This window comes from Sciurus carolinensis, chromosome 13 (genome assembly GCF_902686445.1).
Source record: "Sciurus carolinensis chromosome 13, mSciCar1.2, whole genome shotgun sequence".
Lineage (NCBI taxonomy): Eukaryota > Metazoa > Chordata > Mammalia > Rodentia > Sciuridae > Sciurus > Sciurus carolinensis.
In genome coordinates this window covers 63,050,067-63,070,224 of record NC_062225.1, presented here as the reverse complement: position 1 = coordinate 63,070,224, position 20,158 = coordinate 63,050,067, and the positions used below count along the sequence as shown (strand labels likewise).

Below are 20,158 nucleotides of genomic sequence, written 5' to 3'. Positions count from 1 at the left end.
TAGAGGTGCCTTTTCAGAGCAGGGCAGGGCAGCTAGAGTCTTCCCCAGGTAGCCTTCCACACTCCGGCAGTGGGCTCCTCCCACACGGCCAGCTGCACGGTGCAGGCCCCCAGTGAGAGCCTTTCCACACAGAGCCAGCTCCAAACCCTGGAACGAGTAGGGGGCTAGGGGCAGCTTTCTTCGGATGCACTGCATTATCAAATTCCTCCAAGACATCAGGCTACTGAAGGCTGGGAGGTGATACACTGGAAATCTACCAGGACACTATAAGCAAATAGCGGAAATCTGCAATATCTCAGGGTCCCACTGATAGCTGACCAATATGAGAAAACAAGGGAAGAAAATGTCCCAAACAAACCTAGATACTACATCAATAAAACCCAATGACAGCACAGCAGAAGAAATGTCAGAAAGGGAGTTCAGAATGTACATAATTAAAATGATCAGGGAAGCAAATGAGGAGATGAAAGAGCAAATGCAGGCATTGAAGGAGGAGATGAAAGAGCAAATGCAGGCAGTAAATGATCGCACCAATCAACAGTTAAAAGACCAAATACGGGAAGCAAGAGATCATTTCAATAAAGAGTTAGAGATACTGAAAAAAAAAAAAAAAAAAACTGAAATACTTGAAATGAAGGAAACAATATACCAAGTTAAAAACTCCATAGAAAGCATAACCAATAGGATAGAACACCTGGAAGACAGAACCTCAGACATTGAAGACAAATTATTTAATCTTGAAAACAAAGTTGGCCAAACAGAGAAGATGGTAAGAAATCATGAACAGAATCTACAAGAATTATGGGATATTATGAAAAGGCCAAATTTAAGAATTATTGGGATTGAGGAAGGCTTAGAGAAACAAACCAAAGGAATGAACAATCTATTCAATGAAATAATATCAGAAAATTTCCCAAATCTGAAGAATGAAATGGAAAACCAAGTACAAGAGGCTTATAGAACTCCAAACATACAAAATTACAACAGACCCACACCAAGGCACATTATTATGAAAATACCTAACATACAAAATAAAGACAGAATTTTAAAGGCCGCGAGAGAAAAGAATCAAATTACATTCAGAGGGAAACCAATAAGAATATCAGCAGATTTTTCAATCCAGACCCTAAAAGCTAGAAGGGCCTGGAACAACATATACCAAGCCCTGAAAGAAAACGGATGCCAACCAAGAATCTTATACCCAGCAAAACTTACCTTCAAATTTGACGATGAAATAAGATCCTTCCATGATAAACAAAAGCTAAAGGAATTTACAAAAGAAAGCCAGCATTACAGAACATTCTCAGCAAAATATTCCATGAGGAAGAGATGAAAAACAACGATGCAAATCAGCAACAGGAGGCGCTAGCCTAAAGGAATAGCCAAATAAAGGAGAAACCAAATCATGTCAAAAACAAATATGAGTCAATTGTCTGGGAATACAAATCATATCACAATAATAACCCTGAATGTTAATGGTCTGAACTCATCAATCAAAAGACATAGACTGGCAGATTGGATTAAAAAGAAAAATCCAACAATATGCTGCCTGCAAGAGACTCATCTCATAGAAAGAGACACCCATAGACTAAAGGTGAAAGGATGGGGAAAAACATACCATGCACACGGACACAGCAAAAAAGCTGGAGTATCCATCCTCATCTCAGATAATGTGGACTTCAAACCAAAACTAGTCAGAAGGGATAAAGAAGGACATTACATGCTGCTTAAGGGAAGCATAAATCAGCAAGACATAACAATCATAAATATCTATGCCCCGAACATTGGCTCATCCACGTACGTCAAACAAATCCTTCTCAATTCCAGAAATCAAATAGACCACAACACAATAATACTAGGCGATTTTAACACACCTCTCTCACCACAGGATAGATCGTCCAAACAAAAATTGAATAAAGAAACTATAGATCTCAACAACACAATCAACAATTTAGACTTAACGGACATATATAGAATATACCATCCAACAAAGAACGAATACACTTTCTTCTCAGCAGCACATGGATCCTTCTCTAAAATAGACCATATTTTATGCCACAAAGCTACTGTTAGCAAATACAAGAAGATAGAGATACTTACCTTGTACTCTATCAGATCATAATGGATTGAAATTAGAAATAAATGACAGAATAAAAAACAGAAACTTCTCCAATACCTGGAGATTAAATAATACACTATTATATGATGAATGGATAACAGAAGACATCAGGAGGGAAATAAAAAAATTCTTAGAAGTAAACGAGAACAAAGACACATCATATCAAAATCTCTGGGACACTATGAAAGCAGTACTTAGAGGAAGATTTATTTCATGGGGCGCATTCAAAAAAAGAAGTAGAAATCAACAAATAAACGACTTAACACTACAGCTCAAAGCCCTAGAAAAAGAAGAGCAGACCAATACCAAAAGTAGTAGAAGACAGGAAATAGTTAAAATCAGAGCCGAAATCAACGAAATTGAAACAAAAGAAACAATTGGAAAAATTAACAAAATAAATAGTTGGTTCTTTGAAAAAATAAATAAAATTGATAAACCCTTAGCCACACTAACAAAGAGAAAGAGGGAGAAAACTCAAATTTCTAAAATTCGGAATGAACAAGGAAACATCACAACAGACACGAGTGAAATACAAAACATAATTAGAAGCTATTTCGAAAATCTATACTCCAACAAAACAGAAAACCTCGAAGACATCAACAAATTTCTAGAGACATATGAATTACCTAAACTGAACGAGGAGGACATACACAACTTAAATAAACCAATCTCAAGCAATGAAATAGAAGAGGTCATCAAAAGCCTACCAACAAAGAAAAGTCCGGGACCAGATGGGTTTTCAGCCGAGTTCTACAAAACCTTTAAAGAAGAGCTCATTCCAATATTCCTCAAACTACTCCATGAAATAGAAGAGGAGGGAACCCTCCCAAACTCGTTCTATGAAGCCAATATCACCCTGATACCTAAACCAGACAGAGACACATCGAGGAAAGAAAATTTCAGACCAATATCCTTAATGAACATTGACGCAAAAATTCTCAACAAAATTTTAGCAAATCGCATACAAATATATATTAAAAAGATAGTGCACCACGATCAAGTGGGTTTTATCCCAGGGATGCAAGGTTGGTTCAATATTCGGAAATCAATAAATGTCATTCACCATATCAACAGACTTAAAGTTAAGAATCACATGATATTTCGATAGATGCAGAAAAAGCATTCAATAAAATACAGCATCCCTTCATGCTCAAAACACTAGAAAAAATAGGGATAGTGGGAACATTCCTTAACTTTATAAAGGCCATCTACGCTAAGCCCATGGCCAATATCATTCTAAATGGTGAAGAACTGAAAGCGTTCCCCCTAAAAACTGGAACAAGGCAGGGATGCCCTCTTTCACCACTTCTATTCAACATCGTCCTTGAGACTCTAGCCAGAGTAATTAGACAAACCAAAGAAATTAAAGGCATACGAATAGGAAAAGAAGAACTCAAACTATCCCTGTTCGCTGATGACATGATTATATATTTAGAGGAACCTGGAAATTCCACCAGAAAACTTTTAGAACTCATAAGTGAATTCAGTAAAGTAGCAGGTTACAAGATCAATGCTCATAAATCCAATGCATTTTTATACATAAGTGATGAATCTTCAGAAAGAGAAATTAGGAAAACTACCCCATTCACAATAGCATCGAAAAAAATAAAATACTTGGGAATCAATCTCACAAAAGAGGTGAAAGACCTCTACAATGAGAACTACAGAACACTAAAGAAAGAAATTCAAGAAAACCTTAGAAGATGGAAAGATCTCCCATGTTCCTGGATAGGCAGAATTAATATTGTCAAAATGGCTATACTACCTAAAGTGCTATACAGATTCAATGCAATTCCAATTAAAATCCCAATGATGTACCTTGCAGAAATAGAGCAAGCAATTATGAAATTCATCTGGAAGAATAAAAAACCTAGAATAGCTAAAGCAATCCTCAGTAGCAAGAGCGAAGCAGGGGGTATTGCAATACCAGATCTTCAACTCTACTACAAAGCAATAGTAACAAAAACGGTATGGTATTGGTACCAAAATAGACAGGTAGATCAATGGTACAGAATAGAGGACATGGACACAAACCCAAATAAATACAATTTTCTCATACTAGACAAAGGTTCCAAAAATATGCAATGGAGAAAAGATAGCCTCTTCAACAAATGGTGCTGGGAAAACTGGAAAACCATATGCAATAGAATGAAATTAAACCCCTATCTCTCACCCTACACAAAACTCAACTCAAAATGGATCAAGGATCTCGGAATCAGACCAGAGACCCTGCATCTTATAGAAGAAAAAGTAGGTCCAAATCTTCAACTTGTTGGCCTAGGATCAGACTTCCTTAATAGGACTCCCATAGCACAAGAAATAAAAGCAAGAATCAACAACTGGGATAGATTCAAACTAAAAAGCTTTCTCTCAGCAAAGGAAACTATCAGCAATGTGAAGAGAGAGCCTACAGAGTGGGAGAATATCTTTGCCAACCATACTTCAGATAGAGCGCTAATTTCCAGAATCTATAAAGAACTCAAAAAACTCTACACGAAGAATACAAATAATCCAATCAACAAATGGGCTAAGGAAATGAACAGACACTTCATAGAAGAAGATGTACAAGTAATCAACAGATATATGAAAAAATGTTCAACATCCCTAGTAATAAGGGAAATGCAAATCAAAACAACCCTAAGATTTCATCTCACCCCAATTAGAATGGCGATTATCAAGAACACAAGCAACAATAGGTATTAGCGAGGATGTGGTGAAAAAGGAACACTCATACATTGCTGGTGGGGTTGCAAATTAGTGCAGCCACTCTGGAAAGCAGTGTGGAGATTCCTCAGAAAGCTTGGAATGGAAACACCATTTGACCCAGCTATCCCACTCCTTGGCCTATACCCAAAGGACTTAAAATCAGCATACTACAGAGATACAGCCACATCAATGTTCATTGCTGCTCAATTCACCATAGCCAGATTGTGGAACCAACCTAGATGCCCTTCAGTTGATGAATGGATAAAGAAACTGTGGTATATATATATACAATGGAATATTACTCCGCAATGAAGAATGATAAAATTATGGCATTTGCAGGCAAATGGATGAAATTGGAGAATATCATGCTAAGTGAGATAAGCCAATCTCAAAAAACTAAAGGACGAATGATCTCGCTGATAAGCGGATGAGGACATGTAATGGGGGGTGGCAGGGGTTAGCATTAGGTTTAGGGTTAGGTTTAGGGTTAGGGATAAGGAGAGCGGTAAGAATGAAGGAAAGAAGGACTGTATAGAGGGAAAAGAGGGGTGGGAGGGGTGGGGGGAAGGGAAAAAAATAATCAAACATCATTGCCCTATGTAAACGTATGATTACACAAATGGTATGCCTTGACTCTATGTACAAATAGAGAAACAACATGTATTCCATTTGTATACAATAATAAAAAATAAATAAAAGTACTAAACAAAACAAAACAAAACAAAACAAAACAAAAAAAACCCTTATCTAGAAAAGCTATCTTTTTCAAAGATAAAGAAGAAAGAAAATCTTTCCTGGATAAATAAACTGATAGATTTGTTGCCTGTAGATATGCCTTACAATAAACTCTAATGGAAGCTCTTCAAGCTAAGACACGTTTCCAGATGGGACACTCAAATTCACATGATAAAACAGAGAACACTGGTAAAGGTAAGTATATAAATATAAATAAACAATACAAATGCATATTTTTCTCTTTTTTCCTCAATTTAAAAATCAATTAAGCCAACTGGGTGGCACAAGTCTATAATCCCAGCAAATGGACTGGGGAGGTTGAGGCAGGAGGTTCACCAGGTTGAAGTCAGCCTCAGCAACTTAGTGAGACCCTGTCTCAAATAAAAATGACTGGTGAAGCACTTCTGGGTTCAATCCTCAGTACCAAAATTTAAAAGCAATTATATAAAATAATATGATAAAACGTTGGAGCTGTAACTATAGGAATATAATATATGTGTAATATATATGCACAAAGTAGACTGGTGGGAGCATTACTATACTGGGCTAAGAAAATGACTACAAATGTTACAGGTATAAGTATAAAAGTGTAATGTTGGGTTTATAACATTAATAGGTATAATATGTAAAAACAATAACACAAGGAGGGAAAGGAATAAATATAGGATTAATCCTTATATATATTGCTGGAATCAAGCTTCTACAAATCTGAAGCTAATTCCAATAAATTAAGATCTATATGTTAGACCCCAGAATAATCACTAAAAATACATTATAAAAATATTCACTTAATGACTAAAAGCAAAAGAAAGCAGTAAAGTAGGAAGAAAGGAACAAATAGACATGAGACAAAAAGCAGAATGGAATGATAGCTGTAACCACCACTATATTATTAATAATAAGTGTGAGTGGATTAAACTATGCAATCAAAAGACATATTATGGGGCTGGGGTTGTGGCTCAGTGGTACAGAGCTTACCTAGCATGTGTGAGGCACTGGGCTATATTCCCAGCACCACGTAAAAATAAGTAAATAAAATGAAGGTATAGTATCCATCTAAAACTAAAAAACTAAAAGAAAAAAATTAAAAATAAAAAAAGATTGGCTAGATTTAAAAATTCCAACTATCTAGTTTTTTAAAGGTATGATTTCCATTTTATTATCCCCCCCCCCCACAGAAAATGGTTTTTCTTTAGTCCATTAGACCCAGTTCCTTTCATGGGCTTTGGTGGAAGTCACAGGATAGCATCAGCAGGTGTAAATAGGTATGTGGGGTGAGGGGGTTCATCCTTTCCAGGGTTCATGAGATCAGTTCCTAAACCACCTTGCTATGATTGGCACAACTCACACAGGAATGAAACTTCATATACAGCTTGGGAAGCATATCAAAGATACTTGCTTGGGAAATGTCCCTGACAGTTGTAGCCTCTACTATGTTTTGAATGATGGACTTGTCTTTGTGGCCATGGCCTTTTGGTCCTTATTGTTGTTTCTCCCTCCCCTCCCCCTCCCCCCTCCCTCTTCCTCTCTTCCTCCTCCTCCTCCTTTGTCATCTTGGAAGGGAAAACCCAACTAATTATATGTTATCTCTAGGAGAGACACTATAAATTTAAAGACACAAATAAATCAAGAGTGTAAGGATGGAAAAAGATGAATCATGCAAATAGGAACCACAAAAAAGGTGGAGTGGCTGTTAATATCATGCAAAATAGACTAGAAATATATGAATGAACATATGAACAATGAACAATGAAATATTCATCCAGAATTTCTTGTGTATCAGACCCTGGGAATATAACAGTAAAGATAAAATTCCTACTTCATGAAGGTTACTTTAGAGTGTAAGACAGACAATAAAACTGTCAGTCTGTTTCCTGTTCCTCTAGCACAATACCTGAGGCTGATGGATTTTAAAGAATAAAGGTTTACTTTGGCTCACAGTTTTGGAGTTTGGGAAGTATAAGAGCATGATGAAGACATCTACTCCTATTCTGGTGAGGGCCTCACGCTGTGTCATAACACGGAGAAAAAGCAAAAGGGCAAGTGGGTACTTGAGGAAGAGAGAAAACATGAAGGGCTGCCTTGTTTTATAACAACCTACTCTCATGAGAATCATCCCATTCCCTCAAGAAAAGCATTAATGTCTCTTAATGACCTAACCATCTCTCAAAGGCCCCATCTCCCAATACCATGAAAATGGCAACCAAATTCAATCTGAGTTTTCCAGTGAACAAATAATATTCAAACCAGAGCAGGTGCTATCAAGAAAACAAAACAAAACAAAACTCTTTAGGCTGTTGTTATAGAGTAGTTGTTTATTAAGGCCTCTCTGAATCACAGTTGAGTGGCTACCTGAACAAATTGGGAGAATGAGCCATGCAATACTTGTGAAAGGAGTATTCTGAATAGAAGCAATGATAGATTCAAGAGTTCAGGATGTCCTCAATGTGCTGGTTTGAATGAATAAGTAAAAAGTATGAAATGAGGAAAGGGGATGAGGCCAGAGATTATGGAAGGTCACAGGTCCAGGGAAGGATTTTGGATTTTATTATAAATATGACAGGAAGTCACTACTAGAGAGCTGGGGCAAAAGCTTGACTTACGGCTTAAAACAATTATTCTACCTGCTCTTTGACAAATAAAAAAGTCAGGGGTGAGTGAAGAAAAACCAAGAGATCAATTAGGAAACTGATATAGTAGTTCAAGACAGAGAAAAATACAGTGGCTTGAACTAGGATAGAAGCAGTAGAGTTAAGTGGTCATAGTTCTGAATGCATTTTAAAGGTAGATAATATACATGAGAGGTATGAGAGAAAAGAATCAAGATTATGATAAGATTGTGGGACCTGAGATAACAGGATAAATAGTGTCATGTACTTAGAAGAGGAATAATGGGGAGGAATGAATTTAAAAGGGATATAATGAGATCAGACTGGCTTTGTTAACATTTGAGAGGCTGATTTGACACTTTAATGGAGATGTGATGTGTAGAAGGTAGCTGGATGTATGAGTTTGCATTGAAGGGAAAGGTAGGCTTATTGTACTTCATACTCTAAAACATTGTCCGGTAAATATAATTTTCTATTTTTACAGAGGAGGAAATCAAAACAAGAAAATTATGTGAGTTGTCTAACAGTACCAACTATAGAAGCAAAGCCTGGAATCAGGGTTTGAATAAATCCATTTGACTCCAAAACAGATCCTTGCTGGGTAACTTCTCATTCACATACACACACACACACACACACACACACACACACACCTTGTATCTTTTTTCTATATTATTTTTAGTTGTCAATGGATCTTTTGTTTAATTTTATTTATTTACATGTGGTTCTGAGTATTGAACCCATGCCAGACAAATGCTCTACCACTAAGCCACAACTCCAGTCCCTCACACCTTATATCTTAAATCAAAGTTTAAGGGTAGTTTGGCTTCTCTTTGAATTGTGCCCAGTTGTTAATTTATAAAGATGACCAAATGGCAACATGGAGAGGTCAATGACACTGAAACAAAACTTTAATATGACTCATAAATCCCCTAGAACCAGAAGGCATGCTGTGCCAGGCAGCAGTTTGGTCAGGTGGCAGAAAGGAGCAAAGGGAAGGGCTGGGCCTGTGAAGCCAAGACTCTCAAGACTGAGGGATCTCTACTTAAAAAAAAAAAAAATTACTGAGCCAAAGCTAAGTAATTGTTGCTTTTTATGCACTGATTGGGGTTAACAGCCTGGGAAGTTTATACACAAACAGTGTATAGTGGCTGGCCATGATGGGATTTGAGTCAAGGTTTGAACATAAACGGTCTTTTGTTAACTGATTAATTTCCATTATTTCCTTCCCCCTGCATCCTCCATTTAATTGTAATTAAATTAGGGTATCCCCCAATTTTTCTTTTATCAGGCCACAGCCTTTCTTGGGGCTTCTGCAGGAAAAGTCAGGCAGCACAAACAGTTGAGGACTAGTTAGTTCAAATAATTGCAGGTAGGTTCCGGAAGACATCAGGACTATCCCTAGTTGTCCAGTACCTGGTCCTAGATTGATTTCGGGGAGGGACAATATTGGCTTGATGTGTAAGTTGGATAAAGGATAGTATGGACTCTGGATAGGATGGTTTGCATATAAAAGGAATGTTGTTTGTTAGCTAGCCTTGAAAGAGGCAGATTTTCCCTTGACAGGTAGGACCTCAAGATGTCAAATATCATAAATATGGAGTATAAAAACATGATTAACACACCCTTCCACTCTAAATTTGAAGACTCAATCATTACAAATTTCCTGACTCCAGATTCCTTGTAGACGAGAACAGTATAAGAAGCCAAACTACAAGTTCTGAAAAACAGCAGTACATATAGAATACAAAAAATTAAAAGCTTAACAGGTGATCAAAACAAGTGGACAAACTGAATTTCTTAACGTTATGCATTCATAACTACTATTATTTCTAAATTTTAGAAAAAAGGGAAAGAATATACAAATTAAACAGATAAATCAGGAATTCATCTCAAAAATCACCCAGTCCAGGAAAATCTGTGTACTAAGAAACATTAGGAAAAAAAGCAAGATACTGGGCTGGGGAGATAGCTCAGCTGGTAGAGTGCTTGCCTTGCAAGCACAAGGCCCTGAGTTCGATCCCCAGTACCACAAGGAAAAAAAAAAAAAAAAAGCAAGATACTTAACTGATTTAAAACAACTTGTTTCACACCAACCCAGAAAATGTTACCTTTACAACTTGAGCTGAGATTTTGCACACAAAAATTTGACTAAAGACTGGCTGGCTGTAGTCGTATCCAATATCGCTCTTTCCACACGTTTTTAGGGAATAGGAAATATGTTGTATAATCCACAGGCTTAGATTCCATTATTCTATTCCTTCTAGCCTGGGAAGATTCAATCTTTCTTCACCGTGGACACAGGGACCTAAGTTTGGTTCTAAGAGTATCCTTTGTTTCACACACCCAAGTTTGACTCCCACGTACAGCATCCCCAAGCTGGGCACAGAAAACTGAACGCACTCCACTTTTATCTCATGCAAATCTCTGACTGACCAGAATCAATCATCCAGCTCCATTTAGATACCCAAACACAGTGCCCTTCTTCGCCCCTAACACGCTCTTCCCAAACGGCCAAACTCGATTCGAAATGGAGACAGAGACAGGAAACAGCGCCGGAGCCCCTTCAATCCAACCCCGCTCCGAGCCTGAATTTGCTCTCCAGCCTCCAGCCTGAGCGTGGAGAATCTCCGCTGCAGCCCACCTGGTCCGGTGCCAGGGCCTGGGATCCGGTTGGTCCTGATACTCTGGTCCCAGGCAGACCAGGCTGGGGCACAGCGGGGCAGGATGCTCCTCCGATGATGACCACTCTCGGAGCAGGGAGGCGGCCGTACACTGACAACCGGGCGACGCACACAGACACACACCACTGATCCGCGGAAAGGGAGATCTTACCAGGCTAGCAGAGCTGCTTCCCGGGCAGCTGTCGGGAGGCGGCGCCCAAGGGTCAGGGGTAATAACTGGGCTCGGCCACCCCCACGGACCTCACCTGGAGCGGCACCGCGGCGGCTCAGCTGCGCCTGCACAGCGCCGGCGCTTCCTGATTGGCCCCTCGAATATTCGCTTCCGGGTGAGAGGTTGCCCGGTCTCCCAAGCAACCGAGTCGCTCCGGGAGCTGTGTTGGGTGGGTAGCGCTTTGCACCCTCCATACAGCAGAGCTGGCGACCCGCAGGGAATCGCAGAGTCCAGAAAGTTTCTCCGAACTCTCTCCATTAAGTGAGTGCGCTTCTTCCCAAGACCCTGGCGGGGAAAGACGCCCGTGAATGGAACTTTTGTGAGCCAGACTCGGCCCTGTAACTCCCCACCGGGTGTGACAAATCTGTGTACATTGCGGTGTGGGGGGATTCAAACTTTGATTCTACCTGAATTCGTTGTGGTGACACTTTAGGCGAGGGCCAGCCTCTCTGGGCTTCAGTTTCCTTCATGGTGCCGGATGGTGTCGATTTCTGAGGTTCGGTCTCGTTCCAACATTCAGAAGTTTCGAATGTGGAATTTTCTAAGGGCAATTGAAAATAGTTCCGTTTCTTTTATGATTTCATTTAGTGTTCTGCTTAGTAGGCATTTAATGATCGCTTCCCAAGTGCCATTCATTCACTAGATAGTTCATATTAGTACTAAATACTGAGCTCAGGAGGGTGACAAAAGAGATTTGACTAACCCGTCCTAGGAAATGGGTGTGATGGGGGATTCTGATACGAAAGCGTCGTTTTAATAGAGCCCTAAGTACTGTGGGGGTTGCTTAAAGGAGTCGGGGGGGAGGCGGGGTAGGGAGAAATGAGAGGACTTTGAGACAGGGCATTCCTGAGCTGGTGATACACAATAACAGTGGCTAATACCTACAGTTAGACACTAGTCTAAGTGCTTCACATGAATTAGCTCATTTACTTACCTTAAGGATGAGGAAATTGAGACATAACTAAGTAATTTGTCCAACTACAAAGTAAATGATAGAGTCTGATTCAAACCTAGGTAGCCTAATGCCAGAGCATTAACCCCTAAATACTACACTCTACTTTCCAACTTCTCCAGGATAAGTGGTAGTTAACCATCAAGGAAGAGATGTGTATTGCAGGGAGAAAGTACCCCATGGCTGCTGGAGCACTTACAAGGACATCTGGTAGTCTAGATCATTAAATACAGAAAGCAATTCTGTGTCCCTGTCCCCTTGGAACTTCAAATTTTGAAGACACATCTCTGTATACCTCTACACTTCACCCTTTATCCACAGCCAAATCAGAATTACAGGCAAAGAATGAACAAATATACTTAAATTTATATTCTTCTAAGATTTAGTGTAATTGACGTCTATACTTAACCCCTAAACGAGGTCAGAATTCCAGCAAGATTGCTCTCTACCCCTCACACAACTTCCATATTGTTATCAGAATTTTAGTTATAGTCTATTTTAAAAGTTATTCTTAATAATAAATTCCTTAGCTGGGTGTGGCACACCTGTAATCCCAGCAGCTAGGGAGGCTGGTGCAGGATCACAAGTTCAAAGCCAGCCTCATCAACTTGGTGAGGCCCTAAGCAACTTAGCATGACCCTGTCTCTAAATAAAATACAAAAAAGGACTGGGGATAATAATAATAATAATAATAATAATAATAATAATAATAAAAAATTCCTAATGATATAAAATAATAGTACTTAACAGCAAGTATTTTTCTCAATAAAATAAAAATGCATTTTCACTAATTGCCTTGTTCCTTATTTTGTTTTTGTTTTCCTATTTTCTCCTGGATTCATTTTTCTCCCTGTTACAGTATATTTCCTTGTATTTCTTTCAAAGACATAGTGTAACTCCTAAACTCTGAATTCTGCCATGTCCAAAAAATTTTTTAGTTTCCATCCTTTTGGATTAATAGTTTTCCTGAGGATAGAACATTGAGTTCAAAATAATTTCCCCCTCAAAAACTTAAAGACATCACGTTTTTGTTTTAGTGTTCACTGTTGCTGATGTCAGTCTGATTCTTATTCTTTTTACTTTGTTATAGGTAATCTGGTTTTTGTTTGCTTTTGTTTACCAAACCTAACTGGCATTTGTTTCTCTGTTATTGAATTTTACTTCAACCTGTTTAGCTGTGCAGTTTTGTTTGGTGTTCATTCATAGTCTAAGCACTCATTTTCTTCAGGTCAAAGAAATTTTTGACTATTCAAATATTGTGTCCTCCCCTTTTTCTTTCACTCTAGAAATTTTATTAAGTTGGCATTAAACATTTTGGGTCTATTTTCCATTACCTTAGAATTTTTCTTTGTGCTACTTTCTGAGAAAAATTTCAACCTAATCTACCAGTTTACTCTTGAATTAAATCCATTCTGCTCTCCAGCAGTTTTATTATTTCACCAGTTTTATTATTAATTTCCTTGATAGATAATTGATTCTTAACTGCCTGTTCCTGTTTCAAGGATATTATACTCTCCCTTTATCTCTGAGGATGTTACAGTATTTTAAAGTCTTACACTTATTGTGTTAACTGTTTCCTTAGAGATGAAACCCAGCCTTTCTCAGTTGGCACTTAAGTTTCTTTTTAAATTAAGACTATGCATAGAGATCCAGTAGATATGAGGCAGGGGCCTAGGAACTTAGAAGCATTCAAGGTGATTCTGATGCATGGGCCACACTTTGACTAACATCTTAATAGATTCTACTGTCCCACGAAGTTAGAGCTCACTTATCCTCTATACATGTTCTTCGGTTTTGGAAAAGATTAATTTCTTTTACATTTTACATTGAGTCCACTCAGTGTTCCACAGTTCAGAGAGACAGATTCCCCTCAGTCTACTTGGACTTCCCTGAATCAAATATTCATCACCATCTTGCCTCTTGTGGAACATAAATTTGTACATCAGTGTTAAAGCACCATTATTATTTTTAAAAACCTCTTTAGTTGTAGATGGACATAATACCCTCATTTTAATTATTTACTCTCATGTGGTGTGTAGGATTGAACCCAGTTCCGCATACATGCAAGGCAAGCGCTCTACCACTAAGCTACAGCAGCATTATTCTTAATGCCTCAAACTAGAAACAACTTAAAACATTCATCAAGTGATGAATGGATAAACAAAATATGTTATTTCCATACAATGTATTTGGTAATAAGAAGGAACAAAGTACAAAGTTCTGGTACTTGATACAAACTGATGAACCTTGAAAACATGTTAAGTGAAAGAAGCCAGTCACAAAGGACCTCATATCTAATGATTCCATTTATAAGAAATGAATAGGCAAATCCATTGAAACAGAAAGTAGATTAGTGGTTCCCAGGAGCAATGGGGAGTAGAGTTTTGAGGAGAATGGTGAGTGAGTGCTAGTGGGCATAGGGTTTTTTGGGGGAGCTAATTAAAATATTCTAAAGTTATATTGTGGTAATGGTTACACCACTCTATATATTCAATATACTAAAAATATTGAATTATATACTTTTAAAGGATTAATGTGGTGTACGAATTACATATTAATAAAGTTATTATAACTAATGATAGATCATCTAGTCAAAATTATTTATTTCCCCAAGACCCTACACGAGGCAATGAAAATACCTACCAAGTAATCATGATATGCTTGTGATATTGTGAATTGAGTGTATTTAGGTAGTGCTTAACCCTCACTTATTATAGGTTTTATAACACAAAATTATTTAAACTCACATGACTCTTTTTAAATCTTTTAAAGCAACTTCAGAAGTGTACAAGATAAATTTTATATTTCCTAATGGAGACAAGTATGGTAAGCATATATTTCAATACTTTTTCTATTCAGAAGACTAAATAGTTTAAGAATAAAAAAATGAGACATTTTTTGAAACTGCTATTGGGATATTAACTCAAATAAAATAACATAGAAATCATAATAGATGAACAGATTTAAAATCAAACTTCAACATTAGGTCTAGATCACATGCCTTGGAAATCTGTGGGATCTGTCAGTCTTTTTGTTCCTGGGTCTCAATGACTACCAGATGTTCTAAGTTCATGGATTGCCTTATCTCTGTTCTCATTGGTTTTACTACTAGGGAGCCAAAAAAAGCAAACAAGACTAAACAACCCTGCTGCAAAAACCCAAATGGCTTGCAGTTATGAATTTTCCTGGACATAAATACTATATTATTTAGTCAAACACAAGTTCCATTTAAAATCTTCGTATTTCTCCCTATTTAGATGGTGAATGTATAAGAACATCTTCTGGAATTTATGAAAGAAATGGAATAGGTATTCATACCACTCCTAATGGGATTGTCTACACAGGAAACTGGAAAGATGACAAGGTATTATTGTTGTTTGTTGGTTGGTCTCGACCCTAGGTCCTTGCACATGCCAGGAAAGCACTGAGCTGCATTCCCAAGACTTTTTATTTTTTGTTTTGAGGCAGGATATCACTAAATTGCCCAGGCTGGCCTCCAATTTAGGATCTTCCTGCCTCAGCCTCCCAGGTATCTGGGATTACAGGTGTGAACCACTGTGCCCAGTTTATTGTTATTTTTAATACTGATGGTAGATAAATAACCCTATGAACTGAATGATTCCAAGCACTTCACTATTAGTAAAAAACACATATAATGAATAGACTATGCAATAAAAATAATAAATAATTATATTTAACATGTTAACATATGCCTAATATTAAACTCATGCAGAGGGCTAATCAGGATCATAATTATCTTTCTCATTTCCTATTCATGAAGTAAAGCAAAACCAATTAATAATTTTCTCATTTAATCCTCATAACAACCTCAGAAATAGGTACCGTTAATATTCTTATTTTACAAGTGAGGGAAATCAGGCTCAGGTTTCTTGCCCAGCTGGCAAGTGATAAAACAAGAATTTGTGCTCAGGTTTACTTGAATCCAAATTAACATTCTACATGGCTCTCTACTATTGCCTGAGCTAACAAAGCCATACTATTCCTGAGCCAACTAAACTGGTGGCCCTTTAAGGTTTCTGATGTATTCAAGATATCTTGAGGAGCCTAATACATCATCATGGACTCCCATATTTTCAAATGCCCCAGTATGAGAACATTTTATTCAGTAGGCTTCACAGATAGATACAGAGGGAGAACAATAATAAATTTGTCTTTTTTTTTTTTTTTCAGTACTAGGGATTGAACCCAGGGGTACACTACCACTAAGCTACATACTAGCCCTTTTTATTTTCTATTTTAAGACAGGGTCTCACTAGATTGCCCAGGTTGGTATTGAACTTGTGACCCTCCTGCCTTGGCCTCGCAAGTTGCTGGGAGTGTAGGCATGCACCATCACACCTGGCAAATTTGTCTCTTTTTGTGGAAATAAAGGGTGACACCAATTGACTAAATCATGACAAAGTTAATGGTAGATGTATATGTGTATATTTTTTAAAGATTCTGGAGAAACTGAAGTTTAGTTTCTGAGGTCATTTTCTTTGTTACAAACAGATGAATGGTTTTGGAAAACTTGAGCATTTTTCAGGAGCAGTATATGAAGGGCAATTTAAGGACAATATGTTTCATGGATTGGGAACTTACACATTCCCAACTGGGGCAAAATATACTGGAAATTTCATTGAAAACAGGTAAGCTTAAATTTAAAAATTACTATAATTCCAAAATGATCTTCACTTGCTTAAATATTATATTTAGTTACTGTTAAATGTGTTAGCATCAGATTTGCTATTTTACCCCAGACATTATTCTGCTCCCCAATGCCAGCTTACAACCCAGATGTTAGCCCGCAAAGTTCCTACCCAGTAATTGGTCCAGATTGTTAGCCCACGAACCTTCTTGCCAACCATTGGTCCGTTGTTATTAGCCTGGGAAATCCCGCTACTTAAGAATGACTCCCCTGCCATTCTCTCTCTCTCTCCTCCTGGCTTTCCACTGTCTCTTGCCCACGCGTTCTCTCCCTCTTTTCCTCTCATTTTCTCTCTTACCCTGCAGGAAGACACTCTGCCTGTTTGCTTAATAAACTCTCTTATGCGAGGTCCCGAGTCTGGAGTGGTTTCTGGGTTCTTACAAAATGTTCTTTTATAATGTATGTAGTTTCTATGAATTATTTTAGGGGATGGGGATATTTTAAGAGAGTCTAGAACCATCATAAGCCTCAAAAAGAGAATATCATTCTTGGTTATAATTCATTAGACTATTCATTTATTCCCTTTACTTCTCTGTTAGCATAGGATTATTTTGTAGTCAGTTTGCAAATGGAAAATGTATTGCAACTATTGAGAAAATTTAGGCCAACAATAATTTTCACTTGAAAAATCTTGATAGATTTTTTTAAGTAGCCTTGGGATTAATTTCATAATTATTTATTTCATTTTTACCTGACGTGTATACATTTTCAGTAGGCTAATTTTCTTTTCCCCTACAGCCCTGGGTATTGGACCCAGGGCCTTGTGTGTGCTAGGAAAGTATTCTACCTCTGTGCTACATCCCCAACCTTACTAGGCTAATTTTAAAAATCTGAGCAAAATTAGTCAATTTTCAAACTGTAGACACATGTCCATTATTGCCCTTTCTGATAATATGCTTGTAGAAAAAATAAAAGTGAAATAAAACTTGAATACAGCTTTGCAATCTTGATCTTCACATGGAATACCATGCATGCTATCTGGAGGTTCAAGTTCAAGTTCTTTTGTAAATACTGCTGTCTTATTTCTAGAATTTGAAGTGACTGATATGAATATATTTTGAGGAGGACTGACAAGTGTTCACCTATTTTGACTCCCAATTTTGTGACAATAACACATTAGCTTTTCCAATTGATAAAAGGAAGAAAAATAAAAGGAGAAAAATCTAACCTGTTGTTTATATGAGTGTACTTTTGCCACTCCAAAGTGTTGTAGCACAGAGCATGGCACCTGAAACCTAGCTGATGATCAAGAAATATTTGTTAAATAAATAAGTGAACTAATTAAGCTAGATAACCAATATAAACTTTTCATTTTTTGATTGTTTTGTTGTTATGTGAAGTGAGCTTATGTTATCCTAAAATCTTGGACACCACAATTTTTATAATGACAGTGTTTGTTTGGGATGGTGTTTTTTCATAGAATATGAAAGCAGAATTCTGTGTTTTAAATCAAAATTTGAAAATGGAAAAATATGCTTCACACATAGGATGTAATATTAGACAGTCTTCTATCTGGACTGTACATTCTTCATCTCGATTAATACACAAACTTGTTTTTCCCTATTGCAGGGTGGAAGGTGAAGGGGAATATACTGATATCTATGGACTAGAATGGAGTGGTAACTTCCATTTCACAGCTGCTCCAGGCCTGAGACTCAAGTTCAAAATGTAGATCTTCCATATTGAAGTTTAAATGTGGTGACTGAAGCTTTTACTTATAAGCAGAGGAACTGAATTTGTCATCTGAAATGACTTCATACACTACCTCTATGAATCTGCCAATAAAACTATTACTCACTTAGTGTTTTTGAATTTTATTTTCATTATCATGTGGTTTTGAATACATTATATGATTCTTTTCAGAGTTTTCTCATTTTAATAAGTATAGCAGAACTATCCAGATCTTGGGAAAGTCAATTTCCAATCTTGAATTTTGTCATCTTTTTTGCCCCTAGTTTGTACTTTCATGTGGAGAAAAGAAAATTTCCCTGCATTATCCTTTGTAAGTATGCCAATACTTGGTCCCTACTGAATTTTTATATTGTGATAATGCCTTACATGAAAAGTCTACCCTCTTAACAAAAATGTTGTGTACAGTACATTATTACTGACTATAGTGTAATACAAATCTCTATAGCTTATTTATCTTGCTTGTCTAAATGTTATGTGTATTGATTAATAATTCCCCATTTCCCTCTCCTCTACAACCATGGTAACCATTATATACTCTTTGATTCTATGAATTTGACTATTTTAGATATCCATTATGTAAGTGGAATCTTTTCAAGGCTAAATAATATTCCATTGTATCTGTGAAGCAAGTTTTCTTTTCTATTCCAGACATTTAAGTTGTCTCTACTTCTTACCTTTTATGAATAGTGTTACAATGAACATAGGAATTACAATGTTTCTTCAAATCCTAACTTCAGTTCTTTTGGACAAATACCTGGAAGTGGGATTACTGGATCATATGGTAGTTCTATTTTAATATTTTGAGGAATCCCCATATTGTTTCCCATAGTGACTGCAACATTTTATATTCCCACCCACAGTGAGCAAAGGTTCCAAAGGTTTTCCACATCCTTACCGACATTTGTTGTCCGGTTTTGTTGTTTTTTCTTTTTTATTATACTGGGACTGAGCCCAGGGGCCTTCTACCACTGAGCTACATCCCCAGTCTTTTTTATTTTGAAGCAGGATCTCACTTACTTGCCCAAAGTGGCCTTGAACTTGCAGTTCTCCTGCCTTAACCTCCCAGGTGACTGTGATTACAGTCATACACCATTGCTCCTGGTTCGTAGTCTTTTGTCTTTGATAATAGCTATCCTGACAGACTCTGAGGCAGGAGTATCCAAGTTCAAAGTCAGTCTCAGCAACCTAGCAAGACCAGGTCCCTAAATAAAATATAAAAAAGGACTGGGGATGTGGCTCAGTGGTTAAGCACCCTGGATTCAATCTTGGTACCAAAAAAAAGAAAAAAAGAAAAAGAAAATTCTTAGCCCATTTTTAAATTGGGTTATTAATTTTTTTTCCTCTTGAGTTGTTCAGAATTCCTAATATATTTTACAGATTAACTCCTTATCAGATATCAGGTTTGTGAATATTTTCTCAATTTCATAGGTTGCCTTTTCAATCTGTTGATTGTTTGCTTCATTATACAGAAAATTTTAGTTTAGATATAGTCCCACTTGTTCATATTTTGTTTTTGTTGCCTGTGTTTTGGTGTCATATGCATGGCATCATTGCTAAGATCAATGTCATAAAGATTTTCCATTGTGTTTGAGCATCACATTAAAAGGGTCATATACCAAGATCAAGTGGGATTTATTCCTGAGATACAAATGTTAGGCAGCAGTTAGACATGAGCAGTGGGTCAGGGGCTTAACAGGATAAATCGGTTAATCAACACCTCCATCTGAGTGGCACCACAAGTT

The 20,158-nt window shown here is 37.3% G+C and overlaps 2 protein-coding genes across 4 annotated transcripts in view; one reads left to right on the top strand and one right to left on the bottom strand.

Annotated features, from left to right (window-relative positions):
- Positions 1-11,115, bottom strand: part of Dhx57 (DExH-box helicase 57) — a 59,053-nt gene extending 47,938 nt beyond the window's left edge. The window contains exon 1 of one of the 2 annotated variants that reach the window (XM_047523436.1): positions 11,005-11,115. The gene's annotated coding sequence lies outside the window, so the exon portion shown is untranslated. Of the gene's footprint in view, positions 1-10,813; positions 10,935-11,004 lie in introns of those variants that run through there. The other variant, XM_047523437.1, reaches the window with a different exon arrangement.
- Positions 11,116-11,198: 83 nt separating this feature from the next.
- Positions 11,199-19,249, top strand: Morn2 (MORN repeat containing 2). 2 transcript variants are annotated; one of them, XM_047522958.1, is made up of 5 exons: positions 11,233-11,325; positions 14,798-14,842; positions 15,274-15,380; positions 16,529-16,665; positions 18,294-19,249. In XM_047522958.1, the coding sequence occupies exons 4-5, from the start codon at positions 16,529-16,531 to the stop codon at positions 18,394-18,396; spliced, it is 240 nt and encodes a 79-aa protein (XP_047378914.1). In that variant the 5' UTR covers positions 11,233-11,325; positions 14,798-14,842; positions 15,274-15,380; the 3' UTR covers positions 18,397-19,249. The 2 variants fall into 2 exon arrangements, with proteins under 2 accessions (XP_047378913.1, XP_047378914.1); XM_047522957.1 differs by lacking the exon at positions 14,798-14,842 and having other exon boundaries at positions 11,199-11,325.
- The last annotated feature ends 909 nt before the right edge of the window (positions 19,250-20,158 follow it).

Excerpts from the sequence above, each read along its gene's own strand:
- Morn2 (XM_047522957.1), top strand. The coding sequence starts at position 16,529 with ATGAATGGTTTTGGAAAACTTGAGCATTTTTCAGGAGCAGTATATGAA. Across the intron at positions 16,666-18,293 it reads GGAAATTTCATTGAAAACAG|GGTGGAAGGTGAAGGGGAAT; the intron begins GTAAGCTTAAAT and ends TCCCTATTGCAG.